The sequence below is a fragment of the Cibotium barometz genome, chromosome 36 (assembly GCF_041138505.1).
Source record: "Cibotium barometz isolate CiBa-2024 chromosome 36, ASM4113850v1, whole genome shotgun sequence".
NCBI classification, from domain to species: domain Eukaryota; kingdom Viridiplantae; phylum Streptophyta; class Polypodiopsida; order Cyatheales; family Cibotiaceae; genus Cibotium; species Cibotium barometz.
In genome coordinates, this window is record NC_141081.1 from 8,879,907 (window position 1) to 8,898,203 (window position 18,297).

Consider the following 18,297-nt stretch of genomic DNA (forward strand, 5'->3'; position numbering starts at 1 on the left):
ATGAATAACTCATTGCCAACAATGAAGTGGGCAAGAGCTTGATCAATGGAGACTACACACACACACACACTACAAGCATGTAGCATACACAAGGGAAAGAAAGAAGCATTCAACTAATCATAGATTAATCTACTTCAATGATGCTAAAATAGATTAAGAGAAAGAAGTGGAGCTATACTCATTGGAGCTTGATGCTCATTAGAGTACAATAGAGAGAGTTAGAGAGTTGCCATAGCTTGAGAGCTCAAGAGCTTTACTCAATAGCTTATGAGAATGGCCAAAAAACGTACTCTTTCTTTAGCTAACATCTCTTTTATAGAGATGTCACTAACCCTAACCCTAGGCCTCTTTCACACATGGGCGGACAACCCCATAAGTGAGCCTTGCTCAATACACTTAGAACTCTCATTTAGAACCCACATTGGCCTAAAACGATTTAAATTGCACTTCGGTATAAAAATATGAAAAAATTATGTGCCTCTTTATGTTTCCATGGCTACAATCTCGCTCTCTTGCATTAATTACTTCCGGCCTCCTTCCATAATCCGTGTTCCCGTGGAACATTCCCCCCTTCCTAAATCGTGCACGTCTCGGGCACAGTAGAAACAAAAGCTGCAAAAAACAATGGAAGACAAGTAAAGCCTTTTATTGAAAAAAAAACAGCAATGACAATCTCACACGTGAGCATGCAAGTGAAAGGCCGATTAGAGTTTTAAAGAGTGCTAAAAGAAGTGAGTAAAGACTAGTCAAAGTGAGACTAAGTGGTAGATAGTGCTATGCAAAGGCAAGTGTGCTTGTACACCGCAGGTTATGACCGCAGTCTCAATGTTCTACAAGTGTTTAAGTTATTCCTAAGTGGCAATTCTACTCCTGAATATGAGCAATGGTGATTGGACCTTTCTTCCATTTGCATTGATGCATTGCTGATGTGCAGATTGCTTCTCTTTGCTCTTTGTAGGCATTGCATGTCTCCCCCCTAATTTATGTGCACGGTAGGTGGACTATTGGGGCGTGTTTGTATGCTCTTGTTTAGCTGAGATCTCTGCAAAATGTCTTATTAACAAACAAGAAAAGAAAAGAAAAGAATAAAATTTGTTATTGGTGCCAATCACCGAATATAGCCGAGGGAAAAAACCCAGTGGGAGAAAAGTGCCCTGGCTTATTAATCTTATTGTGGAGTTGATGAGCTTACCCTTGCATTGGTGGTGGATCCGTGTCCACTTCTGTTGGAAAGATGGTATCAATCACTTCAAGATGCAAGGACAACCCTGTACAAAAGCCGGCCTCTGGAGAAGGTGGTAGAGGAAGGAGTGCTTCCTCGCTAAAATATGGCATTGGTTCTATGGGAAGGTTAAGCAAGCAATTTCGATTTTGGAATTGCTCAATATAGGTACTCATAGTGATCCAAAATTGACATGTTGAGGCTGGGGGAAGGGCTTGCAAGATAGGTGGTTGCAAGTCATTTATGCATGTATCCCTCCATTGTTGTGCTTAAACCTCCTCAGGTAATCTACGTTGATTTGGTCCTCGGTCTCGTACTCTCACATCAAGAAGGTTATGGCATTGGGGTGTAATTCCCATAATTTGTTTCATTAATAAGCCCGTGCCATATCGTCGAAAGTAAGAGCGGCATAGCCAACAAATGTGTGAAGCTTCTCCTAATACGAGTCGTGCACACTCTTGACAATGTGGAAATGGATGATACTATTGATAGAATGAAGTGACAAAGTGATGCCCACAGTAAATTTCACCTAAGGGAGCATAAAAGTACCTAGAATGAGTTTGAAAAGGAGGAGCACTATAACCCCCGCGATGTTCAGGTTGAGTACTATCAGGGTCAATGCATGGTGGACATGTATCTCGCCAAGTATCCATCAGGAGGTATCTGGGCATAGAACAATGAAATTTAGAAACTTCAAACTTTATACACTCATATCCATCATTACAATCCCTATCAAAAACAATGTAGATAAGATCATCTCAAAAAGAGCACAATCCTGTAAAGGCATAAGGAACCACATTAGTAAAAGTGAGACTATTCAAACACTGATCTACCAAAAGAGCTTCAATTGTAGTGTTAATGCCTTACCTTTGGTTTTGGGTATGTCCTTCTTAAGAGGTGGGAAGGTTAGCAATTGTCGAGGAATTTGAGCAAGATAAGAGGATTTAGGCAGTTGAAGTGCTAGAATCTATGCTCAAAGGAGACTCATGTAAAGTTGGATTTGTCTTAGGTGCACAAGTTGATGGTGGAATTGTGTAACAAGGAGAAGTTGGGACAACTGGTGATTCAATACATGTTTAGGGAAGGTCAACACAAGTAGATTTGTAGGTGCTATTATAACCACCTATCCTATCTTGAAGAGGTTGTGTTGATTTCCTTTGCACCCACTGATATGAAAAACCAAGAGTGGCTTTTGGAATCTTATTGATACACTCTTCTGGCTGTAGAAAACCATGGCATTTGGGAAGCCAAAGTGCTGTTGCACCCTCATAATAGCCTTATGCTTTAAGAACATGCTTTGGGACCCAATGAGTAACAATCTGAGGTTTAGGCTTGGAAAAGATATGCTTTTTAGGAGGTTTAGCAACTAGGCTAGATGGTACAAGTTTGTACGCATCTTTGGGTAGCCAAATTGACAATTCCTTCTTGCTTGGCCTTCTTTGAGCAATGACTAGAGTAGCTGGAACATGCCAGCCATGGCCCTCATTTGAGGACTCATCGATTATCCACATCATTTGTCTTGGAGCTTGAAGAGCAGATGTTGAAAGTGGGTTGTGTAAGGTAGAACTCCCACCCTTTTGACATGATAAAACTCGTGGAGCAGCAGATCCCAAGATGCAATCAGAATCAATTTGTAATTTGTATTGTCTATTCTTCTAATCTAATGAACAATTGGTAGCACTTAACCACGATCGACCAAGAACAACCTCTACCACTGCCTTGGACTTACTAGCCACATAAAAGGGAACTGACATCTGGTGATCCTGAATGGACATCATAATGACACATTTTTCCTCTATAGGGTTATCTTCACCTGAGAAGCTTCGTAAGTCAATAGGAATGTGCACAAGTGTTGGTTGTCCCAAGGCTACCCATGTGTCAAATGAGAGAACATTATAATTTGCACCAGGGTCAATTAAGACAGAGACAAAGTAGGTAGTCTCATGAAGATGAAGACACACGTGAATATTGAAAGGATTGACATATTATTCATCAGTAGCCAACTGTAAGGTCAACACAGAAGCCTCGTGACGCTCCTTGGCTTTTGCAACTCTAGCTTTAGCTTCTTCTTGAGCCTGACATTTAAGTAGGTCATGTGCTTCTTTCCGTGTGTGGGCAGCATGCATTTGTTGAAGCATGGCTTCAGTTAATGGTTCATTGTATTTCTTGAGATGACTTCCATTAATGAAGTTAGGCATTTGCTCACCTTCTAGTGTCTCTAAACGCACTGTACCACTAGGAGTAAGCTCATTAATCACAAACGGTCCTAAGCCACGTTTCTTGAGCTTTCGCTTATGCTTCTTAAGTGTGTACAAGAGCACAAGGTCCCCTTTTTTGAATCGGCCAGTTGTTACAGTTCGATCATACCATTGCTTTTGTCTCCTCTTCTCGGCATACATCCCCATTACCCGGCCAATAAGCGGGTCTCATCAAGATTTTCCAATTCATCAATGCGTTGAGAAAGCTCATGACCAGTCCAGTCCAATTGTTTAGCAACTCTTAGAGTAGGTACAAGAAATTCAATGGGAAGAATTGCATCTAGCCCAAAAGCAAGCTCAAATGGGGTTGTGCCCACAGATGTTTTATAGGCTGTTCTATATGCCCAAAGAACTGAGTGCAACTTTTGCTCCCAATCAGTCCTATGTCCCTCAACAATCTTTGTGAGTGCTGTGCAGAGAATCTTGTTAGTACTCTCAGCTTGACCATTGGTCTGGGGATGATAGGGTGCAGAACGCTTGTGAATTCCAGAAATTCTTGAAGTAAAAACTCTATGACCTCATTCACAAAGTGCACACCTTGATTACTAACGATTTCAATAGGTAAGCCATAGCGTGTAAACACGTACTCATACAAGAACTTGGCTGTGGTTCATCGATTTCTCTGTTCTTCACATCTAAAGTATGTTCCACATGATGTCTCACCACTTGTGATGAGAGGTAAAGATTGGTTTGAGGCATAGAGAAGCACCCCCAATCCACCACCCGATGGGATGTCTAGACACTCAATCTTCCTTTGGACTTCCATATTGGTGTGACATGAAGATCAATCATCTCTTAGATCCCATGTATATTTTCAAGAATGTGGCAACAAATATTTGGGACCATAATATTAGTAAAATAGACAAAGGTTGCAAGGGATGACTTAAAAAACATTGGACACATTCAAAGTGCATGGCCAATTGAAAGTGAGAGTAGTAACATGGTCCTACCAAAGGCACCATGGGTATTAACCAAGGAGCACAATAAGGTGAAAAGTGTGATTGCATCTTTTTATACACCAATGAGAGCAATGCATTCATTGAAGGGTGCCTTCACAAAGACCAAAAAGAAAGGAGAGGTACAATTATATGGCCTCAAGACACATGATTGGCACAAGATATTATAGGTATATAAATAGTCTATTATTCATTTTCTCTTTATGGTACATAATTTGTAGGCTCGTATACTAACTTTCAATTTTTGCTATGCATAGTTTATTCTTCCAATTTCTATAGTTGGTTATGGATACAAGAAGGTGAGAGAGGCTATTTACAAAATGGGAAGCTTGGTGAGGTATGAATCTTCTCTTTAATTCACTAAGTATATTGCTTATTTGGAATTCTCATGCGCTCACAAGTTATGTATTGGTAAATAGTACACATAATTGCTATGTATGTAGGTACATATCCTTAAAGGAGATAGATCCTACATCCATTGAGATGTCTCAATGCTATTGAGGCAGTGTGTATGATTGAGGACAACTTTCCTAGAACAATTCTCACTATCCAATTGCATCTTATGGTGCATTTAGTTGATCAAGTGGCGTTGTTCATGTTCGATGGATGTTTTTCCTTGAAAGGTTCATGAAAACCTTGAAGGATTTTGTGAGACAAAGAGCAAGGCTAGAAGCCAGCATGGCAGAGGGATGGTTGATGCGCAAGAGTCTCTTATGTATATCTCAAAACATCTATCTCACGTAGATCCTTCCATGCCACGATTATGGAACAATGAGGAGGAGGATCAACTAGTCACTAATGTGCCTCAGGGAAAAGGAAGGCAATGAAGACTGGATGAAGAATTACGCCATAAGGTGAATACATTCTACATTCTAAATAGTCCCATCATGAAGAAGTGGATTGGGAGATACAAGGATGCAATCAATAGACGAAAGGATGAGAGAAGAGATTTTAGAAGAGCAAATAGACACTTGCCATTCCCGCCTAGCTTGGAACCTCTACCAAATGTGATCAATATAGAATGGCTTCGTATGGCAATATCAATGGCATCGTAAAATGAAGAGATGATCACAAGAGGAGCATGAGTATGCAAGAGGATGTGACCCTCAAGTAAGTACATTCTTCATCTCTATCTCACGTATATACCTTGTTTAATGCACTATATGTACTAAATGTCATGCTTTTGTTTAATGTTAGTACAAAATATATAATGCAATATGGTCAGAGGGAAGACACTTTCACACGGAGCGTGTGGATTCTAAAAGAGATACATTCGATTGTGGTGTGATGGCAACTTTTGAGCAAGAAAGTCAAGCCAGTAGACATGATACCAATGTCACAAAGGACAATCTTGAGTATTGTGAAACTATTCAAGATATTCTTGAGGTTAGATTTAGAGCATTTAGTCTATTTATCTTTGATGTCAAATGGTTCAAGGTGATATATAGAGGTGCTCAAGCAACCGTGAAGAAACATCCAAATGGGTTCTTCCAAATTGATTTCACCAAGTTTTGGAATGATGAGACAGATACCTTCGTACTACCTCAACACTATCAACAAGTTAGTAACCCAACCAATTCCAAATTAAATCTTGATGTAGTATAATAAAAGTGTAACCCCTTTGCTTTGTGATATTAGGTTGTGTTTCACACCGATCGAATTGATCCAAAGTGGTGGTATGTTATACAAGTTTTTCCTCGTTTAAAACATATCTTTCAAGATCAAGATGTGGAGGCTGAATCTCTGGATGAGGTGCAAGTACTATCTCAAATCGGCTCATTGGAAGAAGACGATGAAGAAAACATTTTGGACAGGGCCAATGAAGAGCATGAGGAACATCAATCAAAAAAGAAGATGATGAGTCACCTATCAATCATGATAATGCTTTATAGGATCATGATAGTGATATTAATATTGATACAGAACCCCATCTTTTCATTGAGCTTCCATTAGATATAGACATTGATGAAACAACACATATGGATTTATTACAAGATGGGATAGATTCATGATCTTGACATTGTTTCCCTTCTCAAAAGTTTTCAACTATCTTTTTTTTTTTGATCGAAACATGGCTCCAAGTTTTTAATGGATGACTATATATAATCTTCTGTGTGGATGTGAGATGTATTTTTAGAATTCAGCTTCCAACAACTCTCTAGAATTTCATGCAGCGAAAATAACACCGTAATTTCACTGCTATCTTCTTTGTTCAGCAATCACAAATTTCACTGCTAAAAGCACTGCTCAGCAGTGAAATTTCACTATTATAAATGTTGTGGAGCAGCGAAATTTCGATGCTAGTAGCGCTACTAAGCAATGAACGAAATCCCCGATATCCCGACAAAAAAAGCGCTACTGAAATGCTATTGTGCCTCCGATGTGTTGTAGTGTATGTTTGACATGAAGTAAAGAAAGGATTAATAATGATTGAGCATTGTCCCACAGATTAGATGATTGCAGGCATATTCACCAAAGGAATGAGTGAAGCTCGATTCACATCATTATGTGGAGAACTTGGAGTTGTTGTAGCTTCATGTCATAGGGTTTTTTAATTATTGTTAATTTGTCTAGCACATTTTTCTTAATTTTTTTCAAGGCCTTCATGAATCGTCATGGTGGCCAATGGCTTAAACAATATATGCATACTCGATATCTACATTCAAGAAGAAAAATATGATGTTATTGTCAAATATTGCCTCAATATTTGCCACAACATATTGCCTCAATATCTCCAAGAAACTAATCAACAAAAAATTGACACACATACCCATTTTTTCTAAAGCTTTTTTCCACCGCCAAAAGGCATTAAAAAGGTAGGATTATTATTTGCAAGATCCTGCTAATTGAACGGAATTAAGGAGTTATTAAAAGAACATCATTAAACAAAATTTTCCACCAAAAATTTGAGGAAGAGTGGAGGGACACAAATCATCACCATCCAACGCCATGGGGTCAAATTTAAGAGGGTTTGGGTAGTAGTTAGGGTTGAGATGCACCATAGCAAAATTGAACAAAATCATCCTCCCCTTTGGGATAATCATGTCTGTAATAAGGCAAGTGTGGTTGATTAGTAAATGTGATGCATTAATTTAAACTCAATTGGGATCTAAGCACCTTTGAAAACGATATCTTCTTGAAGAGATTCGGGAGTTACATATTGTACGATACTTGCCATCCTCAAAGCTTCCTTCACCACCTTTTTTGTTTTCAAATTGAAGATAAGATTAGTCAGCTTTTAACATCTCTTGCTAGAAATGATTATAATTCCAATAGAATCATCAGCCTTGATTTTAGATTTTCTGTGAATTGCATCTGTTTGAAATCATCCCAGGCGAGCTTCTCGTTCTCTTTCTTTTGCTTTTCCGAATGAGGGAGTGCTCTAATTACCCCAAACATGCGGGCATACATGTAATTATTAAATCCTCAACTACAAAACAAATATGTTTCTTGTGATATCAAATCCTCAACCAAGAGACATCAAATCTAATTTTTCATACACAAAATTAAAGCTATAGTTCATTCATAAATAAATGCTTCTCTAGAGAGAGAAGGCCTCTACTCTAATGGGTAGACCTTTACGCATTAAAGGCAAAGAGAGGCTAGACACCTCATCAAGTTGACCACCTTTCTCAATTATCCGATCCCACCTGCTTTTAAAAAAAATAAATAAGAAATGTGTTAATTTTTTAAAACCTATTTATGGAACATCTATCTACTACACAATGTGAAAATAATACTATAATTTTTTAACAGTCTTTTTCACTAAATCATGAGACATAAAACCAAATTTCCCAAATTGAAAATCCCATATTTTTCTTAGACAACTACAATTGAGAATAAGTTTCTTTTTAACAAAATGCGATTATTACTCAAATTAAGAATAACTATATAAAAAAATCAGTAGTGCTAAAAATCAACAAAACATTACTTGTAAAGAGTGACAAGGTAGTGAATGAATATGGAGACTTCGAATTTGGTCATGCTTGATCCCAGGCAGCTTCTTATTCCTCCACCAAAAGGCATTAAGAAGGTAGGATTATTATTTGCAGGATCCTGCTAATTGAACCAAATTAATGGGTTATTAAAAAATCATTAAACAGAAACTCCACTCGACATTTGAGTAAGAGTTGAGGGACACAAATCATCACCATCCAACGCCATGGTTCAAACTTGAGAGGGTTTGGGTAGTAGTTAGGGTTGAGATGCACCATAGCAAAATTGATCAAAATCATCCACCCCCTTGGGATAATCATGTCTGTAATAAAGCAAGTGTGGTTAATTGGTAAATGTGATGCATTAATTTATACTCACTTGGGATCTAATTACCTTTGAAAACAATGTCTTGAAGAGATTCTCGAGTTACATAGTGTGCGATACTCGCCATCCTCAGAGCTTCCTTCACCACCTTTTTTTCAAATTTAAGATAAAACGAAAAATTAGTCAGCATTTAACACCTCTTTCTAGAAATGCTTATAATTCTAACAGAAGCATCAAGCTTTGATTTTAGAGAAACTCACCAGTTCTGTAAATTGCATCTGTCTGAAATCATCCCAGGTGAGCTTCTCATTAATATCTTTCTTGCTTTTCCGAATGAGGGAGTGCTCTCTCTGCAAATGCGAGATTAAAACACGTAAACTGACCGTGAATTAAATCAACTCTAATTACCCAAACATTCATCACTACCTTTACAAAATGACTAAATAGGATCAGATTTCTTTATCAAGTATACAGCGAAGATATGTACGTGTGTGTGCCGTGCAAGTGTGTACAACACACATGTACATTCATCATATACATGCGGGCATGTATGTAGACATCGTATGTACACATGCGCACATTAGTCATACGCATGCATACATGCAACTGCGCTTGTATTATACAAATGCACATGTATGTGTTTGTGTGTGTGTTTTCGTGTGTGTGTGTGTGCGCGCGTTCATCTTACATACGCATGCACGCATATGTGTGCACATAACACATACAATTTAGTACAGCCAGAAGTCGCACTAATCGAATCGAGTACTCTAAACATAATTATCAATTGCCAAAAAGAAAAAAAAACCTAATCAGATGAGGCAATTACATAGTTTATGTAGTACTGATTAACATAGAGTTAGTAAGGTTTGCAGAAAAGAGAACTAATTACCCGGAGCTCATCTACAACATGGGCATTCTCTGAGAGAAACTTGATCACATTGGTGAGAAGAATACTGGTAGTCTCAAAGCCACCCAATACCAAGAAGAAAATGAACTCCACAATCTCTTGTTCACTAAAATGCCTCCCACATTCATCCGTCTCCTTCAATAACACATCCGTATAATCCAATGGCTCTGCCCGTGCCTCCTTTTTTCTCAGCCTAATGATATTTCTGAATATAGAAATAATCCTCTCACGAGCCTGTCATATATGAAGATACCGTTTAGAAAGATTGTTAAATTAATTATCATATATATACTCTCATGTACCTCTGTATCAACACATTCATGCATGCATGTAAATTGGCAATCATAAAATCACGCCACATGCAATGTATCCTCAATGTACGTGCGGACATGTCACATGTACACATACGTGCTGCCACATATGTCTCCTCAACTGATATGTCACATGCACACATATATTCCAGCTCTATGTTTGCATGTACGTATGTATGGTTTGTATGTTTGCTTGTACACAAGTATGTATGTGTGGTTGATGGTTTGGTGAGTTTGCATCCACATGCATGGATGTTATGTCTTGATATAGGTGAGCAAGTATGAGTGTATCAATGGTACGTGTGTTATGTGCATGTTTACACAAAAGCATGTATATATGTAGCATGCCGTAGGAACATGTACGTACATATTTGTGAATGTATGTAAGCATGTATATGTGTAAATGTATGAATATATGTACATACATGTATGCATGTATGCATGCATGTGTGAAATTTTATGCATAAACGATGGCATGAGAATCCATTAGTACCTTGAGCACTTTGTTGAATGTGGTTCCTGGCAGATCAATCGGAACCGAGGAGTAGCCAGTCATTAGAAAGAAATAATCCCTCATTAGCTTCACAGTGTTGGGGTCTTCGGCTTCCAAACTGAGGAGACTCTTGACAAAATAGGTAAAGAAGAACTGGGCACACGGTTGATTCCATTATTGAGTGAGAGATGAGGCTTAATTACATACGAATCGGTCATGCTGAAAGTAAGATTAGCTTAATGAAAGTAGGCTGAAATGTTTCATAGTGGTCTTTGAATAAATCAACAATTAATTTAAATGATGCGTTTCCTCAAAAGGGCAGATTTTTAATTTATTTTTTTTTTTTTAAGGACAACTGGATGATAGATTTCCTCTTCTAAGCGATATCCTCCTTTAATAATTTCGCTTCAGAGATTGATCATTGATTTTCTGAACTTTGGAATCAGTAATAAAATGGCGGGGCATCCTAACCTTGGAGCTGTAGCAACAACTAGCATTAAACGGTGTGCCACCAACAGCTGGAGTAGCTTAAATCAGGATTCAGAACCAAATAAAAAATAAAACAGCTAATGTTCCGACCACTAATCTTTGAAATGCAGCGACAACTAGAGGTTTTGATAGCTGACCTTTATAGATTCGTGTTGGGCGTCGATACGGGGCCTGTGCAGCCAAGGGCGGAGGATGGCGAGGGCGTGGTCTTGGATGGGAAGGACGTGGTGGGCTTGGATGGCGGCGGGGCTGAGGAGGGTGGTGGCGAGCTCGCGCAGACGGCGGTGGCGGGCGCCGTGCACGGTGAGGACGGGACCCACAATTTTGGTGATGAAGCGGGGGAAGTAGACCTGCACGAGCTTCTCTTCGTTGGATAACAAGAGCTTGTTGAGCTGAGGGTCCATGGACACCAGCGTCGGCCGCCCGAGCAAGTGCGTCTTGAAAACACTCCCATACCTGTACATATATATATATATATATATATATATACACACACACACACGTAGAGAGACATAAATGTATTCAAGACTCCCATAGTTGTACATAAATGTATTCAAGACTCCCATATATATATATATATATACATATACACACACACGTAGAGAGACATAAATGTATTCAAGACTCCCATAGTTGTACAAATTATACTCTTTATATAATCTACACACACACATACACATCCATATATATATGTGTGTGTGTGTGTGTGTATTTATATATTTGCTTACACACACACACATATGTATACATACACACACACAGGCATGCACACACACATATATGCATATATATCATATTGTATTATATAAAGAGTATATGATATATATATCTATCTAGGAGAGGGAGAGAGAAAGAAAGCTCAGTGTATTAATGTCTACTATAGGGCGAACTCGACCTATGAGACAAATCAATGTACAACTGTTAATGTCTTCTGGATGTCTAGAAAAAAAAAGGACAAAATGAACATAAAATAAACTATGAAAGTACTGAGCTAGTGGGGGGGTGTGATGGATGGAGCACTACTGCTAGAGGCTCAGTATGCAACCTATATGCGCAGGGTATACAAGAATGCAATGCAGATCTGTCTAGCTCCAACAAAGTACACGGATTCAAAGCCCAGGGCAAAGAACACAGATCGAGAAGAACTCCCATGAGGTTTGTTGGTGGTGTTCCACAGTGCCAGAGGGGATGGCACTTCCGTGAGCCAGATAGGCAACGGTCCCAAGGGAGGTTTATCCTCCAAGGGTGATGTGAGAGTGCCAGACTCGATTCCCAGGAATGAAGACCAAGACGGTGTTCAGAGTCAGGGCAAGAATTGATTGCGGACTAGAGGAAAACCAGATGCATGGATCTTAGAGACAGAGTGGTTTGGAGAGAACAAGCAGGGTGTTCAGAGAAAAAGGGGTGCCAGGGATGGATGATGACAGAGGGACTTCGAGAAAAGATTGGGATGATGACAGTCATCCAAGAGTAGGTTGGATTCCCGTCATCAAGTTTAGCAGAGGGGGATGTCATGTGCATCATAGATGCCATGGACATTCTCAGGGCTAGATCCAGAAGAGGCAACCAGATAAAGAGTAGGTAGAAAAACCAGGATGATAGAGCACAGAGCACAGAGCACTCTTGGCAGTGTAGACTGAAGCAAGGCTTGGAGAAGAACCAAAAGAAGCTATCGGCTACATGAAGGAGGACGTCAGCAGTGCCAGAAGTGTGTCGGCTCCAAGCGCTACAATATGTGTGGATTGGAGTCCAATCGGGCAGCAACATGCGCATCATGAATAAGGAGCAGACCAGTCGGCTGCGTTAAAAGGAGCATTAAATGCATTTAGGACTGGCCGACCAGCAGTCGGGCAGTCTACCAAGTGTCCAAGGGACCTATAAAAGGCACCAAGTGCTCATAGATTTAGACATTCATTCCACTAGGGAGTGGATCATCAGGGCCCTAGTTTAGGACACGATTTTTGTGAGTTACCAACTTTTATGAAGACAACTAGCATAGGAGGTGCAGCAGGCTCCGTCCGGACAATGTCATGTGGGCTGGAGGGTTTCCTGCGGATCATCCATGAGAGCATGAGAATCGGAGGCCTCTCTATCTAAGACCATGTGGAGGTGGCGAGCCCAGGTGCCCATACTGCTACAACATACATCAAAGCAAGGGTGACTAGTGTGTCAAACAACCACCCCTTCGTGCGGGGCTCCTGGAAGTGTGCCTGGTGACACTGTCTCTCTAGCATGGCCAGAGCTGCATACCCTCGTGTGAGTCTATCCTTGGCTGCCTGTGCCATAGTAAATCTTCCTGGCGGAGTCATAAATGTAATCCCCAGGCACACATATAAGTCTACCGCCTCTACCTGTCCTCCTGCTAGTGTGAAGATGGCCTATCGTCGAACAGGAATTTTTGTATATATATATAGGTATTTATGTGTGTGTGTGTGTAACAGGAATTTTTGTATATATATATATAAATATATATATGTATTCATGTATGTATGTATGTATGTGTGTGTGTGTGTGTGTGTGTGTGTCACGTGCATGTACATATCTATACACACACACTATGTGCTTGTAAATTGCATGTGTATGTGTATATACATATTTAACATAGAATAAATTTATATGTTTATGATGTAAATAAATAAATATTTATATTAAAATTTTAATTATTTTAAAGTTTAAAATATATGTGTATGTGTAGTATGTAAATAAAAAACTTTTTATATCAATGTCTATAACATCTATTTATTTACATCATAAACATCTATTTACATAATATACGTATTTCTTTATCTAATAAATATCTATTATTATATAATAAATATTTAATTATTTTAAAAATACATAAAGTATTTAATAAATATCTATATATTCATATACATAGTAGATTTATAAAAAGTACATATAAATATATATGTATTATATAATATGTATGTATATTTATTATAGAAAGAGCATAATGCGTTTAAATTATGAAAAATCGAATATATATATATATATATATATTGATATATGTATATATATATATATATACACACACATATATATATATATATATATATTCATATGCATATGCATATACATAAACATACACACATACACACACACATATATATATACACACAAATGTATGTATATGTGTGTGTGTGTGTGTGTGTGTGTGTGTATGCATATGAATATATATATATGTGCATATATATATATATATGTGTGTGTGTATATATATATATATATATATGTATATGTATATATGTATATGTATATATATGTATATATAATATACATATATATATTGATATACACACACATATATATATATATACATATATATGTGTGTGTGTGTGTGTGTGTGTGTGTGTATAGGTATTTATGTGTGTGTGCATGTATACATATAAAATTGAGCGTATAAAATGGTTTATATGTGTGTGTGTGTGTGTGTGTGTGTGTGTATATATAGGTATTTATGTGTGTGTGTGTGTGTGTACATGTATACATATAAAAATTGAGCGTATAAAATGGTTTTTTTAGTGACACGCGTTTTTTTGAACGTTTAATATGGTGTTTTTTTAAATATCAATAATTATTTTAAAAAAACAGACTGAAAAATGAATACGCTTTTTTATATTTCGAAAATACTCCAATTTTTTGCGGTCAAAAAAATTCCACCTATTTTATTCAGCAATTAATTTGGTAGAGTTTTTTTTCCCGCGAAGGGGTTAAATTTGTTTTAGAAAGCTCATTATTATTACTACCAGCAATTAAGCACTACAATTTAACGTATATTTTTGTATGCATTTGATAAAGAAGAGGAGGAGATCAGCAATGAGGCCATAAAGCGGAGCCTTGTGGAGAGGAATGGAGGCGGGGTGCCAATGGGGCAGCTATTGAAGAAGGCGAACTGCAGCGTTTCTCCGAGCAGAGGCAGGCCATGGCTCCCAGGGGGGAGCTTGTACAGAGCTGAGGACTGCTCATCACTCAAGCATTTCTTGTAATAGCGCAAAGCGGCAAGTGTCAGACCCAACACTATCAAAGACACTGCAAGACAGAAAGGCTGGAGAAGATGATGGGCATTGCGCTCGACCACTGCCTTGTTATCAACAGGAGGGTGGTGTGATGATGAGACGATGTACTGTGTCCCTGCTGCCATCTCCCTGTCGCTAGAAACTCCTCCACTCTCGACACCGCTTTTGATAAACAACTAGGACCGCTCTTGGGAAAGTTGTTGGCCCAACCTCCGGTTTGACGAGCTATTCATAGCGCATTTAATCATCGTACCAACCTCGGCAACTCGCCCTTTTTTAAGTGCGTAATACGCAAGTCAAGGACTGGTTCACACGCCCAGTGGACAGTGGAACCCACGATCCGAAATTCGTCCATGATCGATCCCACGTTCTTTTTCTTGCTTTATGATCACTCATGTCACTCCAGCCAGTTTTTTTTGAAAAAGAAGAAGGATAAGTCCCATACTTAATTTATTGCTCGTGACTCGACCAACCACTTGTCTGTTGTTTGATTGAAAAAAGAGGCTCGTCCCCATATTTCGGCACTAGTCCCAAAGAAGGTAGCTGAAAGCACACCCTTACATGAGGAAAGAGAAGAAGATATGTATAGCACATTGGGGTGGGGGTGGGAAAACACCACCCTTTATTGTAATTTTCACTCCTCCAATTGAGAAAAACCATTTGTAATTTTGCTTAGCCTTGAACTTAAAATTCAAATACTCGAATTTTTAGTTATGAAATCGATTAACCGATACAATTTTTTCAAATAAAGCAGTTTAGTTTGAAAGTCTCTCCTCTTTTCACTAATCAGGGAAAAAAGTTTATTCTTGACACTGGGCAACGCGGGGGAGAAATTGTTAAGGGTAGAGGCCTCGAGACAGTCTTGCGATGAGGTGGCATAGAGAGAAAGCCTATTGTTTTTTGTTTCTCGAGATAGTCTCAAAGACTCGTCTTTGAGACTCAAGTAGAGAAAGCCTATGCTGTAAAAACAGCTCTATAAAGTAAAATTAAAAATTAAAAAGGAAATCCCAAATGCTAGAGGGCAACCTATTCTACATCTGGCGTCTATCCTCACAGGTGCTTATTGAATATAAAGAAATTTAAAAAAAAACACACTTGACCAAAAGCAATATATATTCAATAAAATGCACTGCAAAGGAGAACCCAAGAATGTAAATTCTCAGCAATTATTTATTCAACATAAATGCAATTCGTTATGAACCTATTTCGTTAGGCTTTTTTTTTTTTTTTTTTTTCGCGAGGCGGATAGATTGGTACTAAAATAAAAAATCTCGTTTCGTTAGTTTCGGAAAATTAGAAAGCTCGTAAGCATTGAAATTCTCATCACTGTAGCTAGAATAACGGATCATCGGATATTATCGTATGCATTTGATAAAGAAGAGAGGAGCAGTACCTGCGGAGCCTTGTGGAGAGGAATGGAGGCGGGGTGCCAATGGGGCAGCTATTGAAGAAGGCGAACTGCAGCGTTTCTCCGAGCAGAGGCAGGCCATGGCTCCCAGGGGGGAGCTTGTACAGAGCTGAGGACTGCTCATCACTCAAGCATTTCTTGTAATAGCGCAAAGCGGCAAGTGTCAGACCCAACACTATCAAAGACACTGCAAGACAGAAAGGCTGGAGAAGATGATGGGCATTGCGCTCGACCACTGTATTGTTATCAAGAGGAGGGGCCATCTCCCTGTCGCAGCAAAACAATAATCTCGGAAAGTTATGGGCCCAATATCGGCTTTGACGAGCTATTCATAGCCATCCTACCTACCTCGGCGGCTAGTTATTGCGCGCCTGCAAATGCAAGGTAAGGACTGGTTCACACGCCCAGGGCTGAAGTTGGCTGAGATTCGTCCATGATCCATCCCAGCGGCCACGTTTTTTTTTATTACATTGCGATCACTCAAGTCAATGGACCTCGCTCTAGGACGTGGGATCGAAAGGCAAGGAGAGATAGGGCTTCATGTAAGGCTTGGGAAAGTTGGGTAGTGTTGGAGCTTATGTAAGGCTTGGAAAAGTCGGGATTTCTATCCAAGACCCATGGGCTTGGGGGGTCCTTTTATGTAAGGCTTGGAAAGGTTGGGATTTCTATCCAAGACCCATGGGCTTGGGAGGTAAGGACCCCCATGCCGGACATGCTGCATCTATATAGGGATGAAGTACGAGTGTCAGAGGTATAGCGTGGACTCATACGTAAGTGTTATGGCTTGCACCACCTTTCGTAAGATTGCTCAAACATCAAATCATGTGTACCTTAACTTGTCATGGGGGTTTACCGCGACTTACTAATTGTATCTCTCAAAAACTCCAAGCCCCACTATTTAGTGCTAGCTTCTTCCTCTCCGAATCCTACTCCTTCTTGTCACCACAAGGAGCTCCGCAAATACCCTCAAGGGCTCTCCCTCCTCTCACTCTTACTCACTCTCATACAATGGACAAGAGGCACAATATGCACCAAGAATCGTACACACTACTTCTCTCTCTCTCTTATACAAGATTAGAGCATAAGTGATCTCCATGCCAATTGGATGCTATAACACTCTAGAGTGTCGTATCTCTTCATATCCTTTTCTTTGTTTTTTTAGGGTACTTTATCCTGCCATCTCTTGTAGTAGTAATTGATCATGTAGACCAATTTTTTTTAAAAATTCTAGTAGATCCACGAAGTTTAGATTTGCCAGCTTAGTGTGCCTAGCCACATTTTCCCTTACGGTTTCTTTTCAGGGCATTTGCATTAATTACTACATATCTGCCCTTGGAGGTTTGATGGGGTAAGGTAACCACGGCTCTCATCTATTTGTGGTTGCATAAGCTTCTGGCAAGATTGGTGTGGTTAGATTGAATAGTGTGATTTTGTGTAAAGTTGTCATCATAATCTTGGGTTACATTAACGGGTTATATGTTCTAATCATTAGTTCATATTCATTAGTTCGGCATATCTAGGATGGCATCTGGCTTTAATATTACTTTTGCAGCAAAAAAATAACCTCTTAGGAAATCTATTGTCCCAACCTCCACTTTGACGAGCTATTCATTGCTCATTTAATCATATTACCTACCTTAGTAACTTGCTCTTTTTTAAGTGTGTAGAGTTTCCAATGCTTATTAGTTATTGCATGCCTGAAAGTGCAAGGTAAGGATTGGTTCACATGCCTAGGGCTAAAGTTGGCATTATTGTATTGTGGAAAAAGGTTGTTTGAACAAACCTTGTGAAAAAGGGCCTTAATTAAGGAACATGTTTATTTATGTCAAACAGTGTGGTAGGATTAATTAGAAAATAAATTGACGCATGAGTAGGGTAGAAAGTGGGAGGATGGAATGCCCCGACGGCACCATCCTACAGAAGGGTGGACCCATTTAGTCGGGTAGCTTTCCAACATATTAAGTGAAAGCCCTAAGT

The 18,297-nt window shown here is 39.1% G+C and overlaps 2 protein-coding genes across 2 annotated transcripts in view; both read right to left on the bottom strand.

Moving 5' to 3' along the window:
* The window catches only part of LOC147617457 (cholesterol 16,22-dihydroxylase CYP90G4-like), a 197,297-nt gene that overhangs the window by 104,603 nt on the left and 74,397 nt on the right, over nt 1–18,297 (bottom strand). The window lies entirely within an intron of this gene.
* Nucleotides 7,978–16,762, bottom strand: LOC147617459 (cholesterol 16,22-dihydroxylase CYP90G4-like). The gene is made up of 10 exons (XM_086775375.1): nt 16,713–16,762; nt 16,306–16,587; nt 11,034–11,352; nt 10,408–10,560; nt 9,586–9,837; nt 8,957–9,046; nt 8,766–8,844; nt 8,588–8,694; nt 8,368–8,492; nt 7,978–8,086 (listed from the first exon to the last, which is right to left on the bottom strand). The coding sequence occupies exons 1-10, from the start codon at nt 16,760–16,762 to the stop codon at nt 7,978–7,980; spliced, it is 1,566 nt and encodes a 521-aa protein (XP_086631501.1).

Bases quoted from the DNA above. Each gene is read 5' to 3' on its own strand.
- LOC147617459 (XM_086775375.1), bottom strand. From the start codon at position 16,762: ATGGATCATGGACGAATCTCAGCCAACTTCAGCCCTGGGCGTGTGAAC. The intron at 11,353-16,305 runs GTACTGCTCCTC...ATATATGTACAG, and splicing joins CTCTCCACAAGGCTCCGCAG to GTATGGGAGTGTTTTCAAGA. The intron at 8,087-8,367 runs GTAATGTTTTGT...TTTTAAAAGCAG, and splicing joins TACCTTGTCACTCTTTACAA to GTGGGATCGGATAATTGAGA.